General features: G+C 43.4%; 2 protein-coding genes across 4 annotated transcripts in view; one reads left to right on the top strand and one right to left on the bottom strand.

Moving 5' to 3' along the window:
* The first annotated feature begins 1,768 nt into the window (after positions 1–1,768).
* GID8 (GID complex subunit 8 homolog) lies at positions 1,769–16,366 on the top strand. Its single transcript, XM_032972977.2, has 5 exons — positions 1,769–2,089; positions 7,184–7,348; positions 8,148–8,344; positions 8,685–8,882; positions 9,194–16,366. Exons 2-5 carry the CDS (start codon positions 7,222–7,224, stop codon positions 9,365–9,367), a joined length of 696 nt encoding a protein of 231 aa, XP_032828868.1. The 5' UTR covers positions 1,769–2,089; positions 7,184–7,221; the 3' UTR covers positions 9,368–16,366.
* CAD (carbamoyl-phosphate synthetase 2, aspartate transcarbamylase, and dihydroorotase) overlaps positions 15,403–19,809 on the bottom strand; it is a 47,338-nt gene continuing 42,931 nt past the window's right edge. For all 3 annotated transcript variants that reach the window (XM_032972947.2, XM_032972954.2, XM_032972963.2), the window contains one exon: positions 15,403–19,566. In XM_032972947.2, the coding sequence (XP_032828838.2) occupies positions 19,464–19,566 (103 nt within the window). In that variant the 3' untranslated portion in view covers positions 15,403–19,463. The remainder of the gene's footprint in view (positions 19,567–19,809) is intronic.

Genomic DNA, 19,809 nt, shown 5'->3' with positions numbered 1-19,809 from the left:
AGAACATTATTTGTACTGGAGGAATCCGATGAGGTCTAAAGCTATTTTTCACAGATGTCCGGTAGGAGCGGGTAAGAGCGTGACAATACGAAAACAGGATAGTGGTGCATAGTAGTAAAATAAATCACCCAGAAACATACAAATAAAATTAAACCATCCCCATCTTCTTTGGTTCTTTCGGTAAAGTCACGTAGTAGGTATAAAAATAAAACAAATTTAATCACGACGTTTCGGGCGCAACAAGCGTCCGTCATCAGGTGGGACAACCACAGTTCAGAAATTGTTTTCTTGCTGTGGTTGTCCCACCTGATGACGGACGCTTGAGTTGCGCCCGAAACGTCGTGATTTAATTGCTTTTATTTTCTTTACCCTACGTGACTTTACCGAAAGAACCAAAGAGTATGGATCCCTGCAGTCACGAAAACTTCAAATCTAGATTCATCCCCATCTTACCAGGCAAAGCTCACTGAGCCTATGTAGCTCGTTTTCAGAAGCGACCTGGCCACAAATGATAATAGCTCAATAAAGTGGCTTATTATGCGGGCATTTATAGCAGCCAAATACTCTTAAACGCACGTTTCTATATGTGGAGGGGAAAAACCGGAGGGCAGCGGAGAAAAAAAATCCACTGCGCTCCTTCAACGGAGTCGCAAAATACAAAATCTCCTGAAATCCTTGACATTGGCATTTAGCTCCTGGACGTATTGGCATTCACAGGAATGGGAAGGCAAATAATGCTCCGTTATTGGGATGAGAAGTCACGAGGCACACGTCGTTCGCACGACTCGGGAGGCAAAGAGAACTGATAACAGGTCCCTGCAGGGTGGGTTGGTAGGAACATTGTAATTTTGCGCAATTTTATTTTTACACCCCAACAGCACGAGATTTCACTTCGTTAAAGTATTGAAAGGGGACGGACGGACGGACACATTAATATATTGCAGGCTGGTACACTCAGTTTACAACTTCGTTCCTACCAGTATAAATCCACACAATCAATTCCCGTGATTACAAAGTTGGACGCGGGCTCAAGCCACGGAGGCCATCTCAAACTGTATGAAGGCAACAGGCCATTGCCACGAAACGTTAGCCAATTTACGTACAGTACGCATTCCTGTTAACTCCTTACAAGAGGGTCATTTCAGATCTCATGGGTCTAAAAAGTCCCATCGCAAGTGACAAACGGATGTACGCCGGATGGACCTGAAAACTCAATGTCCCTGTACAATAATAAGGTTTGAACCGTACGGGTTGGCCGGGTATGACTTAACGCGTGTTATTTAGCGTTTTTTTCGGAAAATTAGTGAATGCATTGCCACGAATATTTACCGACGAACGGGTCTTAAATCGACCACATTTATTGCCGTCTGTATGTATGGTGGGTACATTAAGTGGTTTTATCGACCACGAAAGCGTGATTGGGGCTGGAGTCGTAAATTGTCCTTTTTAAAAAAAAAAGCTAAACATTTACATTAATAAAATTTCACATGTTATTACGACTCCAAATTAATAACTAAAGTCACGGTGAGATTATTATGACAATTAAATGTAGAGAGAGAGAGAGAAAAAAAAAACCCATTTTAAAAACAACAACAACAAATCGGAAATCCCACGCGGTGCTCTCTGGGAGTCGTTTTCATTGGAGCGACCCCGCCCCCAACTTTAGATTCCGTAGCTCAGTTAAACCGCCGTCGCGGCCCGCTCCGCTCGCAGCTATTGGCCGCTTGCCACCACGTGACCAGCCCCACTTCCCCTCCGCCCCCACCTTGCCCCTCCATGCCTAAGCGCAGTGGGGAATCCAAGAAGGTCCGCGGCGGCGTCCAGTGACCGAGGGGGAGCGCGCTGCTCGTTTCGCAGCGTCCAGAAGAAGTTTAAATTAAAAAAACAAACAACTAACAAAAATCGTTCATAGAAATTAACAAACGTACGCACGCCTCGCTAGTGCCGACGCGCCGCAAGGAGTTTGTTGTTGTTGCTGCTGCTTCTGTTGTCTCTTTCTCGAGTGGCTTTTGCGAGGCGATAGCGGCGAGAGTTGCGAGGAGCCGGGCCCCAGAGCGCCCCCCACAACCACCGCCGCCCCCCACACCAGGTACGAAGGAGACGTGAAAGAGCGAGTTGGTGGGTGGAGGGGAGACGGGCGGCGAGATTATGGAGGCGTTCGTTCCGTTTCGTTCAGTTTCGTTCCTCAAGTCCGCTGGTCCCGGCGAGGCTCGCGGCGGCCCCAGCAGACCTCCCTTTGGCTGGCGGCGGACTCTGCGTGTCGCTCTTCCTGGAGGACTTCCCAGTGGGATCGTCTCGTCGAGGCATTATATAAAATTCGTAACGAACCGAGTTTAAAAAAAAAGTGTCTCCCGGATCAAGCGGACTGCGTGGGTGGAGGAGGCCGCTGCTCGCTGTGGGAGCGGTGTAGGCCCTGGTACCAACTGATGGGCATTCCTCGTTACTGTGACGGGGCTGAGCGGATTGACGATGTTTTGCCGACTTCGGACGGGAAGATGCGACGGTGGTGATGAGTGGAGTCGTAATGGTTATGATCATGTTGTGGTTGTTAATTATGGAGATGATGGCAGTATTGTGATGGTCTTGATGATTGTTGATCGCAATGGTGGCAATGACGGTGATTAATGTTAGTCGATGGTGGCAGCCAGTGATGACGATTGTGGTGATTAATGGTGGTGAGGGATGATTGTGGTATTTGACGTGACGATTATGATTACGGTACGTATAAAAGGACTGATTTGAACGCAGGCCCGGATTTGAACTCGTAATCTTCTTGAAAATCAAGGGCCCTGGTCACGGAGACTCGACCGGTGATGTGAATTTACAAAGCAGTACGAGGTGGCCACCTGTCTCACGGAGTTGCTATTGCAGCGTTAGTTGTGTCGAGGCACTAAATCACTCAGGCATTTACAAATGATGTGCTTCACTCGGATATTGATAAGGTCTGTGATATCCCCAACCTGACTACGGCTTGGGAGACTTTCAGGTACACGTTTCTCCAAATTCTTAACAAACATGCTCCGTTGGTTAGATTTAAAACTAAAGGCAACCGCCCACCATGGTATGATCCTTTGATTACAAAGCTCATGAAAACTAGGGACAAGGCTTGGGCATGTGCTCAGAAAAGTTATTTGGTAAATGACTGGCTAGAATACAGGATTTTAAGGAATAGATGCGTAAAAAATACGGCATGCAAAAATGCCTATTTTTCCTCCACTCTCCTGGAATCACATGGAAATGCCAGGATTTTTTGGAAAACAATCAAATCTATCGAAAAGGCATCCAAAACAGAAAATCTGCCCGTTGAGCTTCACCGAAATGGGGAATATTTTTCAGATCCCAAAAAAATAGTTGACAATTTTAACCTTCATTTTTCTGAAGCTGGTAATCTTTTTGATAATGTATTGGGAGTCACCCCTGCTCCTGCAAATTCCTACACCCCTGTCCAAACATTAAACGAATTTAGTTTCCAACCAATCCACGAAAGTAATGTTCTGAAACAACTGTCCTACCTCAAAGGGTTCTCCTCTACCGGAGCAGATAGTTTTCCCGTCTTTGCTCTACAAACTGTTGGTCACCTAATATACAAACCTATAGCCCATATTTTCAACCTGTCCATCAAAGAAGCATCAGTTCCTCTAGAATGGAAACATTCCTATGTCCGTCCACTTCACAAAGGGGGCCCTAAAGATGATCCCAATAACTACCGACCTATCTCAATTTTGTCCCCATTGATGAAAATTTTTGAAAAATTATTGAACTACCAAATTAGCAGTTTCCTGTCCACCAACAATCTACTACATCTAAAACAATCTGGGTTCCGGAAAAAAATACAGCACCACATCTGCTGCATTAGACTCTTTGAATCAAATTTACAATAGCCTTGATAATAAGCAGTACTGTGCCTGTCTTTTTCTTGACCTGTCCAAAGCTTTTGATACAGTTGACCACAACACCCTGCTTAGTAAACTAAGTTGCCTCGGTTTTTCCGAGAACACAGTACAATGGTTAAAAAATTACCTCTTTTCTCGCACCCAAACTGTATTCACAGATGGTTGGAGGTCAAACAGTGTTAAGATAACAAAAGGGGTTCCACAGGGTTCCATCCTCGGCCCCCTCTTGTTCTCTCTTTATGTCAATGACTTGGGCACTGAACTGGATCATTCGGATATTGATAAGGTCTGTGATATCCCCAACCTGACTACGGCTTGGGAGACTTTCAGGTACACGTTTCTCCAAATTCTTAACAAACATGCTCCGTTGGTTAGATTTAAAACTAAAGGCAACCGCCCACCATGGTATGATCCTTTGATTACAAAGCTCATGAAAACTAGGGACAAGGCTTGGGCATGTGCTCAGAAAAGTTATTTGGTAAATGACTGGCTAGAATACAGGATTTTAAGGAATAGATGCGTAAAAAATACGGCATGCAAAAATGCCTATTTTTCCTCCACTCTCCTGGAATCACATGGAAATGCCAGGATTTTTTGGAAAACAATCAAATCTATCGAAAAGGCATCCAAAACAGAAAATCTGCCCGTTGAGCTTCACCGAAATGGGGAATATTTTTCAGATCCCAAAAAAATAGTTGACAATTTTAACCTTCATTTTTCTGAAGCTGGTAATCTTTTTGATAATGTATTGGGAGTCACCCCTGCTCCTGCAAATTCCTACACCCCTGTCCAAACATTAAACGAATTTAGTTTCCAACCAATCCACGAAAGTAATGTTCTGAAACAACTGTCCTACCTCAAAGGGTTCTCCTCTACCGGAGCAGATAGTTTTCCCGTCTTTGCTCTACAAACTGTTGGTCACCTAATATACAAACCTATAGCCCATATTTTCAACCTGTCCATCAAAGAAGCATCAGTTCCTCTAGAATGGAAACATTCCTATGTCCGTCCACTTCACAAAGGGGGCCCTAAAGATGATCCCAATAACTACCGACCTATCTCAATTTTGTCCCCATTGATGAAAATTTTTGAAAAATTATTGAACTACCAAATTAGCAGTTTCCTGTCCACCAACAATCTACTACATCTAAAACAATCTGGGTTCCGGAAAAAAATACAGCACCACATCTGCTGCATTAGACTCTTTGAATCAAATTTACAATAGCCTTGATAATAAGCAGTACTGTGCCTGTCTTTTTCTTGACCTGTCCAAAGCTTTTGATACAGTTGACCACAACACCCTGCTTAGTAAACTAAGTTGCCTCGGTTTTTCCGAGAACACAGTACAATGGTTAAAAAATTACCTCTTTTCTCGCACCCAAACTGTATTCACAGATGGTTGGAGGTCAAACAGTGTTAAGATAACAAAAGGGGTTCCACAGGGTTCCATCCTCGGCCCCCTCTTGTTCTCTCTTTATGTCAATGACTTGGGCACTGAACTGGATCATTCCAGGGTAAATCTTTTTGCAGATGACACGATACTGATTACTGCTGGCCGCTCTCCGGATGACGTGATTACTAAGCTCCAGGGTGATTTCAACAAACTACAACATCAGCTAGTTTCTCTTAAACTAGTCCTGAATACCTCCAAAACCAAGGTGCTATGCTTCTCTCCGGGACTAAAGCAGGAAGTTATTTTTCCCCAATTACATTCCTTGAATAATTATCAAATAGAGCAAGTCAAGATCTATAAGTATCTTGGGGTCATCCTGGATTCAAAACTTAGTTTTGAAGATCACATTGATTATATTGGTAAAAAGACAAAAATAAAAATTGGTTTTCTGTATCGACACAAGCACTGCTTCCCCCCAATGTTCCGTTTGGAATTGATAAAAGCTACCATACTGCCTCTACTTGACTACTGTGACATCGTGTATAAATCAGCCCCAAGTACTGTACTGAAGAAGCTTGATTCCATCTATCACTCGGCCTTAAGATTTGCATTGAACTGCCCATATAGGACTCACCACTGTGATCTCTACATTGGGTCAAACTTAACATCTCTTAATGTTCGACGGCTTGTGCACCAGATGTTATTTATTCACGATGTACTTACAAAAAATTCCGCAGACTACCTACTGGATCTCCTCTCTGTTTCAAAGAACAAATTTGACCTCAGGTCTTCGCTCATTTACCAGCTTCACATTCCCTATTGCCGTACAAAAACTGGAGGAAGGGCCTTTGCTATTGATGCCCCCAGGGTATGGAATGCTATTGCCAATAAACTGCAACTTGAATCACTACCTATGAGATCTTCACTCAAAACTGCTCTAGAGGAGTTGTACAACCCTAGCTGCCACTGCTATTCAGTGGCCTAAAATATGGCTCTAGATTTTGGTGTTATAATTTATTTATGTAGTTTATTGTTAAAAATTCGGTCACAGTCCCTATGATCACTGTTACATTGGATTTATGGCTTTTATTTTGGTGATTTAGAAAAGTTTTTTTTTGTTTTGGCCATGTTTTTGTTTATTGTAGTACGGAGTTAGACTGATGGCTTTAATCTTAGTTGTCTTGTGGTTGTTGGTGTTGTTGTTATTTGACTTGCATCCCACTGGGATTTTTGCACACAGCGTTGGTGTACGGTGCTATTTCAGGAATATTTTGATATTTTTTTCCTGTATTTTCTGTTTGCACAGTCACATAATCACTTTAAGATGTTTTCTTGTTCATGTTTTTTGTTTGTTGCGGTTGCACCCGATTCAAGAGCCGAATGGCTCACAGAGCTATACCAAATAAATGAACTATGAGAGCACCGAGCAATTAAGTACCACAAGAACCTGGATTAAGAATATGCGTGTCGGCCCACACCTCATTAAACCGTGTTCCTGAAGTGGAAGCGAGTTTGTATTCAAACCCAATACTTCTAAAAACACTCGAATTTAATTATTTTTTTCTCACGCAAGTTTCTCTTATATATGTCGACTTAAACGTTTTGGGTTGACATGCAACGCTAATTGTGGGAGCAAAAGTGTGGGTGAACAGGCATTGCTTGCTGTGAGAATTCCAAATTGGAAATTGTGACTTAGTTAAATTCAGTATATGTACAGTAGATTTTCTGAGAATCTCTTTATTGTTCTTCGCATTTATGATGTAGTTATGTTTCTGCAATTAATGATATTGTAACAAACTTTACACAGGGCCTCCCTCGTGCAGGAGACTTGTAAAATATCTCGTGATGTTGACGATTGACATGTGATGAACAGCCCCTATTGTTGCTTGTTGTTCAGGGCTGGTGCGATCACAGGCCTCTGGCACAGCTGCAGAGATGTCCGAGTTGAGTTTTGCCGAAAAGGCAGAGGAGGTGACGCGTGAGGAGTGGCTGGAGCGCGTTTCCAATGCCCATATCCAGCGCGCTGACATGAATCGCCTCATCATGAACTACCTGGTCACAGGTGGGAGCCGTCACCTGGGCATTGGTATTGATAAGCCACGGTAAATTTATTTTGCTAAGCCGTGTGGTGAGTTTCGTAAAGGTTTGTTTCAAAGGTTTTTGTAGTGTTCATGAAACATGTAAAACTGGCATGTAACGTTACATTGCTTCATTGGTCAAAATCGATAATTATGCTCACTTTACATCAGGGTCGTGTGACCTTTTCTAAACGAGCCACATTGAGCATGTTGCAGCTCCTGCCGCTGGGAAGGCCACGTAGAAAATTAGTGAGCGTGACATTACGAAACGTTACAATATTCACAAAAGCATTGTATCCTTAAGTTAGAAGTGATATCGGTTAAACATCTTACAATCGGAAATAGTAACAGATTGATAATATAAACAATACAAAGACAAGCATTTTAAAACACATTCATTACAGAATCGTTTAATCCAACTGCCCATTTAGCAAATTAGGAAAACTATATCATTTCCATGGATTATGTAACACTTTCTGACGTATTCTTTCTGACGTGTTTGTCTTAATATATATTTTTAAGGATAGCTGTCAGGGCAAAACGTGTTTGTGTATTTGGAAATAGCCCTCTTTGCTTTGAGTCTGTGTTTTTGGGAGCCCGTTGATCAATTCTGGCACTTTTCAATAAAGCCGATAAAAGAAACGCAACTACATATGACAGGTATGTTCATCTTTACGAAGGAATGTACGAACATAAGTAATGTGTACACAGTCAACCTTAGTTCGAAAGTATTAAAACTGCCTGAGGGAATTAACTGCACTGTGCCATGTGCCTGTTCTGTAGAGGGCTTCAAGGAGGCGGCGGAGAAGTTCCGTGTGGAATCGGGCATCGAACCGGGTACAGACCTTGACTCGCTGGACGAGCGCATCAAGATCCGGGACGTCATCCTCAACGGCCGCATTCAGGAAGCCATTGGCCTCATCAATAGTCTGCACCCCGAGCTGCTAGACACCAACCGCTACCTCTACTTCCACCTGCAGGTTAAAAGCCTACGGCTCGCACACAGCCTGAGCGTAGCAATTGAGCACGTTGAGATTCATTTACACCTTCATTGCACTTGTCTCTGAATGCGCAGCTTGCCATGTTTTGGTAGTCTCACATAACGTTCATGCACCAGCCCTCGAGTGTGCTAGACCACAGGTGTGACATGACCTCGGCAGTTGTCGTGCAAAGTTGTCTTCGCAGGCCATTCTCTGACGCTATACAATATCTCTGCTTGCCACGAATGTGTTTCAAATGTTCATTTCTTCATCACATGACAGCACTCAGAATAGCGCATCTAATTGTGTCCATACGTTTATCTGTGCATGCGTGAGGTAGCAGCAGCATCTGATCGAGCTGATCCGCGAGCGGCAGACGGAGGCTGCGCTGGAGTTTGCACAGACGCAGCTGGCGGAGCGTGGCGAGGAGAGCAGTGAGTGCCTCCTGGAGATGGAGCGCACGCTCGCCCTGCTCGCCTTCGACAGCCCAGAGGAGTCGCCCTTTGGCGAGCTCCTTCATCCCTCGCAGAGACAGAAGGTGCCAGAGAAATCGCTGGCTTTGTGCCACACAAACAAGGATACAACCCATTTAACAAACGGTTTCAGATCATGAGCTTAAATGTAATTTGTAATATAGAGCATTACAAATGACGTTTTCCAGTCGGTGACAATTATTGTGGAAGTGTATTGCAATTGTGTTGAGAAATCAAAATTGTCCACAGCCCCAGTCAATTGATTAACATCGATTTGTTATCTGCCTTTCACATAACACTGCAACTTGCACCATGACATGAGTCGCTCGCAAGCACTGAACCACTGTGTGGCGTCTCTGCACTCTGTCTTGCGCAGGTTTGGAGCGAGGTAAATGCTGCCGTGCTTGACTGTGAGAATCAGGACTCGACACCCAAGCTGGCCAAGCTGCTCAAGCACTTGCTGTGGGCCCAGAACGAGCTGGACCAGAAGAAAGCAAAGTACCCGCGCATGACCGACCTGGGCAAAGGCACCATAGAGGACTTCAAGTGAAACAGCGCCCCCTCTTCTCACTCGCCCTTCTGCGTGCTTGCCAACTCGCTCGCTCCCCTCCTACTTTCTACAGAATTCTCCAATGCCAACTACGCTGAGCCAGAACCACTCTCGTCCTCCCTTCATGTTTCCTCGATTCATACACGGTGTGGATTTGTTGTTTTTTTGGTTTCAGTTCGGTTGGATATTCCTTGCTTTTGTTTGGTTTGTACTAAACAATATGGGCTGACTGCACGAGAATATTGGCCTCCGGAATAAGGGGCTATGCGCGAGTGATTGTCTTGGCTATGGAAACACATGCAGCTGTTGAGAAGCTATGGGCAACTGAACCTTTGACTGTCATGTTGCCTATTTGATAAGGGTTAGGGAGAGTGGCTTAATCGACGCTGGGCCAGACCGACGTCTGGCTCGGTTTGCTGTAATCTGCGTATGCGTTACTTCGCTCTTGTAATGTACAGAATCGTCGGTAAGTTATTTTCATCGTGATTGCTCATCAGCGACCTGGCAAAAAAAGAAAGATGTTTTGTTTCGGTGAAATGTCCATGTAATTTTCCACGGTTTCGTCAACAAAAAAATGCAAGGCTTGTTTTGCATTTTCAGTGGTCGTTAACGATGGTTGACAGAATTTGTTTGCAGTGATGCATTGCTTTAGTTTAGATCCCTTTGTAATCTTACTTCGTTAATTTTCAATGGCAGCGTTTGTAAAGAGCAGGAAAGCTTGCGGTATGATCTCCACACACATGCTGCATGCTAGCCACATTTCTGGCATTTCACCCAACTAGAAAATGCTAAGGCATCCCTGCTAACATGCCACTTTTGTGCTTCACAAACAGGAAATCGTGGGAGCCTTTATTTTGGGCTATGAGCATTAGAGTAATTGAACAACAATGATTATTATTCCTTTACACTGGGTTGTTTACGATGTTTCACGTTGTAAGATGTGGTGCCAGTTTGGGAGGCAAAGGCTGAGGAATCACCATGGATGCATAAGAACATGCTCAAGTTGCTGTACTGGCATTGAGTACCTGTTGTACATTATTGTAACAAATGGTAGGCGTGTCTGGGAAAACTTTGGCAGTGTTCACTTTAGTTCCCAGCGCTACTTGTTTTGACGGACAGCTGCCATCAGACAATGCATGTTTTTTTCCTTAACAGTATTTGGGCAGCATCTCCTTTAAAGCATACAAAATATAATCAAGTAAAATTTCCTCGTTATTCAAACAAGCATTGGGGGCAATTTAACACGTAGGCTTTCGCGAACAATACCATCCATAATATAGGTTTTTTGGGTTAGATCGCATAAATATAAATGTGTCGTTAAACCCGCCATCACCAGACAGCCGATTGTTTGCCATGTAAACAGAACATGCCAATTCGTTACTAGTACATTTCGGGTGGTGGTGGTTTTATCGACAAATTAATATTTACGCGATCTAACCAAATAACCTATTATGCATTGGAGCTGTTTATCTCCATTGTAAACCAGTGGGAGAAATTATTTATTCCCATGGCAGAGGCCATTTAGCCATAGGAGGACGATTCTTGACTTCCAACAAAGCCTTATACATTTATTTTTCCCAGAGGGATGCTGGTATCGAGTCATTCCTCTGACCCCAGGATTTGAATTCACAACCTTACTGCTAGTCAGGTGTTTTAATCACCGTGCCACCCCATTGGATACAAATGGTGCACATGGCTTAAAATGTAGTTTTGAATAATTAATACAATTTCAGTATTTAGGCTGGCTTTCCAGATGCTTGTGTGCAGATGCTGTACCTCCATAGCAAATTACGACAGCTGAACGGCCCTCTTCCTGCCACATTAATTTAACTAAAAGCAATGGGGAATGTCCTCAAATGTGTCAGAGCGTGGAGGAGTTAATCCCCCTCATGTTATTTTGAAATTGCAGAGAGAAATGCAAAAGTTTGCAATTGGCAATAATCGCCAGGTATCGTAGGGCGGTTTAGAGGTAAACTAAATGTGTTTCACCGTTGAAGGCTGCAGGCTCTCCAGATTTCCTGTTACGGTGTCTTTATTGATCCCTGGGACACTGCCATGGTGTAAATATATACTGCACCCGCTGTGGTCATGTAATGATTGATCAATTAAAATTTATTATGTGCAAGATGTATACATCAAATCGTGCTTGCAAGAATCTTATTACAATTAATTCAAATATGGAATAAAAAAATGCAAACGTTACCTTGAAGCCAGTGGAACGAACAGAACAAATTAAACATGGTACAAATAAAATGGACTACAATTAAGACAGAATAAAAATAAAAATTGTACATCTTTAATTAAAAGAAATATCCTGAAATTGGGGAAATGCAGTGAATCAAAAGTGCTTGGGGATACTCATGTCGAACCTGATTAGGATCTGCAAATGAAGTTAAGTTCAATTTGGGGGTAAAGAGATTAGATCTTACATCCCACACCACTGACTAAAAGGAAACCCGAGCTGGAGTTTGGACTCCTCAAACTAGAGCCTGGATTCTGCCCTGGTCCTGACAAACTTGTTCGGCTGTCTGCTCATTCAGGCTAATTCCTAGACTTGTAATGTGAAACTGAGCCAGGGTTGGATCAGCGTTAAATGGCCATTTGCCAGGTTGGCCAGACATAAAATTGAGCTGTCTCAGCTGTTCAACTTCAACCTCCTGATTATTATTTCCTAATTTATTAAAACAATGTGCTACTCAGCATAGAAGCCATGGCTGCCTTCTACCAGGCGATGGATTGTTACATTTTCTTGTAGGTTTACCTGTGTTCACGGCATCTCTAAAACAGAGAAAGCAACTGGGATATCTTGCTGTGTCTTGTTACTCCCAGAAAACAACTGCTACGTTAGAATGTGCTCCTGGTCAACTTTGGTGGGACTCACAAGCATGGGCAGACCTCGACTCCTGCAGGACAGCTGATCTGCATGGATTGCACGACTGATGACAAATAACATGAACAGGTTTTCGTAGGGAGGTATAGAACACAGACAATTTGGACCAGCTGAACTCCATTAAACTAAGGTTGACAGAAAGAGGGGATAACTACCTACATTAATGGCGTCAAGGACAACTGTGCAGGCAGCAGTAGAGAAACATCCATGTTGAGTAACACTTGCAAGCCCGTGTCTGCTCTGCCGACACGGAGTTCACACAAATGTGGATGAAGAGCGAAACCCCAATTCTCCAGGATTCAATGGGACTTTCATTAGAGCAGGGCGGCAATGGCTGGCCCAAGGGTGGTGCAGAGCAGTATCCACAGCCAAGAGGATAATGGAAGGACCCTGGTGGTGGGTAAATGTGGGTAAGCTTCACGAGTCTGGAATGTGAGCAGATGGAACCCCCACCCAGCCCAGGGCTGGGAATTTGCCGTAATTGCACCGCTGAAAGAGGATGTCGTGAACTCTTGGGTTAATTAAAAAAAACATTCCAGAGAGTCCTGGATACTCTCTCAAGACCGCCAAGACAAAACCTATTACTCCTGGAGCATAGAGCCCAGATTGGCTCCACCTTGCATCTTCCAGGAAGATGCAATCCCAATATCAAATGGCTCATTTCTTTTGGATCCGCACCTAGGTATTGCCCCAGGCTGCACGGCATGGGGTTAAATGGTTGAGGGAAAAATGAATAAGGTCTAACTGAAGCACAATCTAAATACCTTGCTGCAGCATCCATCTCAGAATTGTATGGAAAGCTCTCGATCGATTTGAAGTATTTTCTCATTATTGAACCCAAACCGTATAGACAGACCAGAGCAAAAGCTTGGGGTGTAGCTTTAAGAGCAGTTTTATTTTTTGGTGTAAAAATCTTCCTATAAATCAGCTGCCTCTTGCCAGAAGTTGAGTTTTTTGTTTAACTGCAGTACCTCAATTTTAGGTCCAGGTGATGAGACAAATGCCCAGTTTCCTCCTTGCCGAGTCCAGACCCAATTAGGGTCCCAATTTAGAAATCCTAAAGGCTAAAATTTGCCTTGACAGTTGCGTTCAGGGTTAGTGCATTCACATCCACTTTGTGGGTTCTGCAGCTCCCCTGCTTTGATTTGGTAGTTTTTTTTTACCAAATGCATATATAGCCCAAAAAGGTCAAACTTATTTTTGGTATACTTTTTGATTGATATTTTTTTAGGAGTCGTGTTAAAATGTTGTCTTATAAGAACTTTTATTGCAAATGTATTATCTGGAGATTGCAGGGTGAATTTCTCAGTGACATACATCACGTTTAACTGTTTATAAGCTGTCAACATTTATTTCAGTGAACTTTCTTTCTGAAGGTGATGTTTTCCTTAAAATTGTCTTCAATATAGCAATCCCCTCGCCAACCGTGGGGGTTAGGTTCCTGGAAAAGGCCGTGGAAGACAAATTCGCAGTTGGCAAAGTGGTCCAGGGCCTATGGAAAATATGGAGTTAGAGGAACCATGGCCACACCCGTCAAAGCTTAATTGCGTTGACCGTTTACTTAAACAAATAAAACAGTACATCACATAATAAACATCAATTTAACTTTACATACCTTAATACTGAGGGTAGAAGTCCATGATTTTGACAATGATATGGGGGGGGAAGGGGTGGTTAGGAGGGGTTCAGCCCACCCTTCCTCTGGGTCATCAATTACACGTGTGGGCAGGTAAGGAGGCAGGTAGTGGCGCTGCTGGCTGGATCAGTGGTGTTGGTTCTTTTCTTTATAAAAATGTAGGATGAATGGATGGACCAACAGAAGCAAAAGATGCGCTGCGAGACTCAGCAAAACAGATGGACAGCCGATGCGCTACGCAGCGCCACAGGTAGCGTGGAAGACAACTGTGGCTCCACAATTTGAAAATGCGTTGTAAAATTATACAGTTAAACCTTGTGTACATCAAGTCCGTAGTTTACAAGGGATTGCTTTATTCAAAAATGAAGGACTTGCCATGTAATAGTTTGCACACACTGGACTTACAATCCGGAGGTGGGCATTTTAATTCCTCCTTGCAGCGGAACCTTGGGCAAGATTCTCAAAAACAATATCTCCGCATGTCCACAAAGCCGTATAAAATGGGTCAACGACACTCCATTGGCAGGTTGCTTGTGGTGGTGTAGTCTGGGTATGCACTTTTCAATACGTCTGGTCAACATGGAGTAGACAATGCTCTCGAGTTTGCTCAAGAGGCCCATCTGCCAGCAGTGGCATGAGCAAGCATTTGCGGCCACATCTTTACCTTTGACTTTAACAAATTACCCTGAAGATTTTGAAATCTAAATAGTTTGTTTACACTTTTTTAACAAAGCCAATTGAAAGCCATTTTAAATAACCAAGTCAAAGTAAAACAAAAACAAGAATTGGGCAGTGCTCCGCTTCCACTGGTAGCCGTGAGTCAGTGGTGCTCCCAATTTATTGTCGGCCATGGACGATTAACGAGGTGGAAGTTGCCCAATTGGAAGGAGGTGCATCTGTCCATGTGTGTTCTCCAGGGCTGTGCTCCATGGCCACAGTTTTATCAGCCCTCTCCCCCACCACCAGCCGTTGCACCCACCCTGCTTTGTATAATATTTAGGTTACCCATGCCAATGGGCTGCAATCTGTGGTGCAACGTTAAGATAGAAACGGGCAGAAGGGTGCTGAATTCAGGCGGCATTGCGCAATCTGTATACAATCGGCAATTAATGTAAAATTGTAAATTGTGAAGCTAAATTTATCGTACGTTTATTCAGCCAAAAGGTTTCTGCTGTAGAGCTGTAAAATTGTGGGTTACTTTTTTGTTGGAAAGAGAACCTCCATGTCTACCACTTCTAACATAACAGGTCTGTAAAAAAATAAAGGGAAAGGTAAACTGCATACAAGAGACTTTGCAAAAACACCTGATGGATGGTTATGCATTAGGCTCAGTGGGAAGGGTAGTGGATTGGAGTTAGGGCAAGTGTTTGGCTAATTGTGCTTCCAAACTCTTGCCTTTGCCACCCTTGCCATCTTCTCCTTTTCAGCTTAACTTATTTTCATTGTTGGCATTGGCAACACAATTAAGGAAAACCACCGTTATGAATGACACGTTCCTTATACACTGTACAAAGGCCAGTGTCAGTAAAAACTGAGTCGCATTTATTTTTTTGTTCAGACGCTACAAACTAAATTGCATTGAGATGCAAAGCGCATAAAGGGAATTTCTCAAAAACAAGAATCAGCTAAAAAAACATTAAAACAAAGTGAAAATAAACACGCAAGATTCCTTAATTCGTGGCCAATTCTCGACCGTCAGACAACCGTGGCACTGCTACTGGTCTGCAGTAGATGTAATGAACCACACACTGCAGTTCGCCTTTTACAAATAAACATTGACCACAGGGGGCTTTCAACAGCCTGCTCATTGCCTAAAAGCCAAGATGTACACCTCCCAGGCTCATTCAACTGGAACACAATTATCCAATGCTCATCCATTGCAGGTTGAACAAATTAAGCCAGCGCTAAAAAAAAACTTTTAAAGTATATTGTGAACGCATTTAAATTTGTGCACTTGTCAAAATGTCTCCATGTCCAAACAAGCAATGGTGCTGAACTGATTTAGAGGCCCCAAGCCAGTGGTACAAATTCCATATTACCCTGGCAGGCCCAATCTCAGCAAGACCACTGCTGACTTCTCTCAAAAGGGGTATGGCTTGGCTGTAAACTTTCACTCAGCAGTTACTCCATGAGCCCAGAACAGTTATTTCAGTTGTTGGTACCATCCGAGGTGGCACAGCTTTAGTTGTTACAATTTGTGGCCAATTATAGTGAATCTTGTAATAACCATTTGACACGAGTGGGTTATCAAGTAATTAATTCAAGGTATTAACCATATACATAAATCGGTATTGCAAAAAGTTTTGCAACTTCAGTGGTACCAAGATCTGTTCTGGCTCACGGACTAAGTGACACACTGATCTCACCAGTTCAAAATCAGAATGTCTTGTGGAGGAATCCGATGCTGCTCAAAAGGCTGTGCGCACGGCCATTCACGTGTAACCTTTCGGTAAATAAACACGAACTGTACATACATGATGCTGCCGCCTTGTCTATACAATCTCCTTTGGTTTAAATGCATGGTGAATGTTTAAGTAATTGTTGGAAGCTACACAGGCCTGCCACGCAAGCAGGCACTGGAGTTTGGCTTCAATTGCTACTGGGATTCGAGTTAGTTTAACCAGATTTTTCTTCAGCAATTAACTTAAAGAGCTGAGCAAGACAAGACAATGCCCTCCCCCTGGTCAATGAGGCTCTCCATTAACTGGGGATAAAACATATCAGTGACAAACCATCACACCACAAGTTTAAGAAGGCTTTTAAACAAGAAAACATTATGGGAGAAACATACCACACATTCCCACAAAGCAAATGGCTTAACACCCCAAGCAGGACTTTCCTTTAAGAAGTTCCCAAGACTCGGTTAAAACTTTCCTGAATCTTCGCCTGCGGAAATGATTGCGTGATGATTATTATCTTGAGTTGGTAGCGCTTGGCCGGTGACATGTTTACAAGCCTATCGGCTCTGGTTGCATGGCGGTTGGTGGGCGAGGTCATTCTTCAATGAGAATTCTAATAACCATCGGAACTAGACAAGTTATGTGTTAAATTGTCTTGTCACACCACCATCAGTATTGTCACCCACCACCAGCTGTGCTTGCTACTCAAGTAGAACATACATTGTGGACTATGAGTTTATCCCATTATGTTCTGCAGCCTAAATAAACCCCGATTGACATCTTAGCATAGCCATCATTAAGCAATTGGCAATTTTTAAAACCGAAATTATAATATGCAATTAAACACTACGAATCGGCATAGTAAGAGGACAGCCTCTGGCAGCACATCATAAACCATTCTTATAAACCAACATCTTTGCAAACAACAGTACCATCAGTTGTTTAAAAAAAGTTAACCATTCACATGGTTTGGCCAATGTACCAAAGCGCCAAAGTCAAAGCAAAGGCGCCTGGATTTTAAAGCACAATTGTCCCACAGGGACATCTTGGTCTCACCAAGAGGTCCAAAATTATCCTTCAACTAAATTGACATTGCATTTATATTGCTCAATATCTCTGTTGTGTCACATACAAGTGAGGGCCATATTCACATGCAGGTGAATGATATGATTCTGGCAATGAAATGCCAACACCCAATTTGAGTTGATCTGTACTTTAAAACATTACCAAGCTGTGCAGTTAATGTTGCAATTTATAAAAAAAAACAGGCTTTGTCTTAACAACTGTGATTGTTAACGGGAAATTAAATCTCTGAAAAATAAGCAATGAAAAGAGATTTTAGCTTATACCTGGGGTATTCATAGCAAGATGCGCTACGCCAGCGGTGACCAATACGTAGTTCGCAAACGATTTTTTGTGGTTCTCAGGACAAATCAGAACACTAACAAGCATAAAACTATTCTCTGTATGGTTGATGGCAAACACAAATCCCTAAGAATTCATACATTGAAAAAAATTCTACCAATCGATGGCATTGGTACTCTTGATGTATTTCGTACATTACAGGGTTAAATATATCAGGGTAAATGTCTGATGGTGGATCACAGAACCCGTTGAGATCCACCAGAATGGATCATAGTGTTTGGTCTATTGGCTACCGCTGCACTACAACACTGTTTAACGATCAATTCCATCACCACAAGGGGAACCCCTCCTATAGAGACTTTTCTGTGCAGCCACTCGCATCGCTTACTCGTGAAGACCTGCAACCATTTCGCACCACTCGTGGCTATCGCATCAGCTCAAATGCCATTCCTTTTTGCCAAGTCCCTTTCTATTAAAGTCGGACGGACCGCTCCGACGATCATCTCCACCACCATCTTTATGGATCCTTTTTACATTATCTTCCATGTTTATAAACAACAATGGAATTAACAACCCTCTCTCTCAAAACGTAAACGACAAGAAAGCAGACTTCTTTGCAAATCACTCGATACAATAATAAAACACGTGGAAAAATAAGACTGCACGTTTTCTAAATATATTCTTAAAACGCCCTTACTGCTTGCAGAAGCAAGCAAGGCTTGTGCGTAAGCAAAAAGGATTGCAAACAGCAGCTCTGGTAACCAATGAAATGTGAAAAAAATAGCATCCATTGGGAGGAAGAAAGGAATCAAGGCATTGGTTCACAGTCCCGTGACCCAACATCTTTGAAATTATCTTGGCAGGCAGATAAAAAAAAAAGAACCCAAATAAAATCCTCTATCCTTCCCAACAACCTTCACTATGGAGAAACTAAATGGCCAGATTCACATCTTGACGTTGAAGGCCACAAAATATCACCTTGGTGATTTTATCCATTGTTGGTGACATTGTTCAAAAAGCGTGACAAAATGGGATCGTCATAAAACCACGGGAATTGGGCCATAAACGTCTTGAGGTTTTGCACCGCCTGGCTCAGGTCACAAACATCATGTCGCGTTTTGACAGCAGTAAGGCCAGGGTGTGAGATTTCATGATCAAGGACTACAATGGAACACCCCAGGTGGAGTGATGCAGACCTCGCAGGTGGACTCAACCATTTAGATGGAGGGGTAGGGGCCACGTGGAGACTGGGGACGAGTAACGCTGGCCCTATCTGGTGCACGTCACGCCGCCTGCGGTCCAGTACTCTGGAGCGGGGGTTGGTGGGTCATGTAGAGCACAAGTAGTGCTCGTAGACTCAACCCAAGCAGAACCCTCATGAAAAAAAGCCAGAGACTCGACGAGGCTCTCTCATGTAACTAAAAAATGGTCAGTGTCTCCACGCTTAAAGGGGAGTTTGGCCAGAGCCCGTCTCTTTTTCTGGTTACGACTCGGGCTCTGACCATATCGAGTGGCCATATAAAAAAAGCCATGCAGTGTTATGATTAATTAGTCCATAATTAGTTTTTTGTTTTAACAAACCGATAAGAAATGGTCAAACTGGTAAACAATTCAATTCATTCACCAACTCAATACCCATCACCAACCACCCATATTACCACATGCCTCCACACACCCATCCACCACCAAGTACCCACCCACTCACTCACTGCCCACCCATCTCAACAACTCAACCTCTCACCACTACCCCCTCCCCCCCCCCTTGTCTTCTCCTGGTGCTGTTGGTGATTTGCGGGTCTCCAGGCGCTAGACCCGCGCCAGGATGCATGCGATGAGTGCCATGCGCACGTACATGCCGTTCTCCATCTGGCGGAAGTAGGCCGCACGAGGGTCCGAGTCCACCTCCGGGCTGCGGGGTCACAACCACATCCAGGGGATCATCAGCATTCACATCGTATCAACAACTTCAACGTTCCAATATCATTAATGTCCTCTGCACCGTGTTGAACCTCCACACTTGCTGCTCAAAACGCTTCTCTTTCCACTTCCTCCTACTGCTCCCGTTTGGAATTCCCTGCTCTCTTTCCTCCCCTGTTTATAACCTTGCTCAATTTCATGAAACTTATCGATGACAACTGTATGTGCCATTTGC

Source organism: Petromyzon marinus, chromosome 3, assembly GCF_048934315.1.
Source record: "Petromyzon marinus isolate PM22_M1 ecotype Great Lakes invasive population chromosome 3, UKy_Petmar_22M1.pri1.0, whole genome shotgun sequence".
Classification (NCBI taxonomy): Eukaryota; Metazoa; Chordata; class Hyperoartia; order Petromyzontiformes; family Petromyzontidae; genus Petromyzon; species Petromyzon marinus.
This window is presented reverse-complemented; position numbering and strand designations above follow the sequence as displayed.

What these genes read in the sequence shown, in the direction of transcription:
- GID8 (XM_032972977.2), top strand. Translation starts at nt 7,222, where the DNA reads ATGTCCGAGTTGAGTTTTGCCGAAAAGGCAGAGGAGGTGACGCGTGAG. An exon ending in ACCTCTACTTCCACCTGCAG is followed by an intron (nt 8,345 to 8,684) that starts GTTAAAAGCCTA and finishes TGCGTGAGGTAG; the next exon opens with CAGCAGCATCTGATCGAGCT. An exon ending in ATCCCTCGCAGAGACAGAAG is followed by an intron (nt 8,883 to 9,193) that starts GTGCCAGAGAAA and finishes TGTCTTGCGCAG; the next exon opens with GTTTGGAGCGAGGTAAATGC.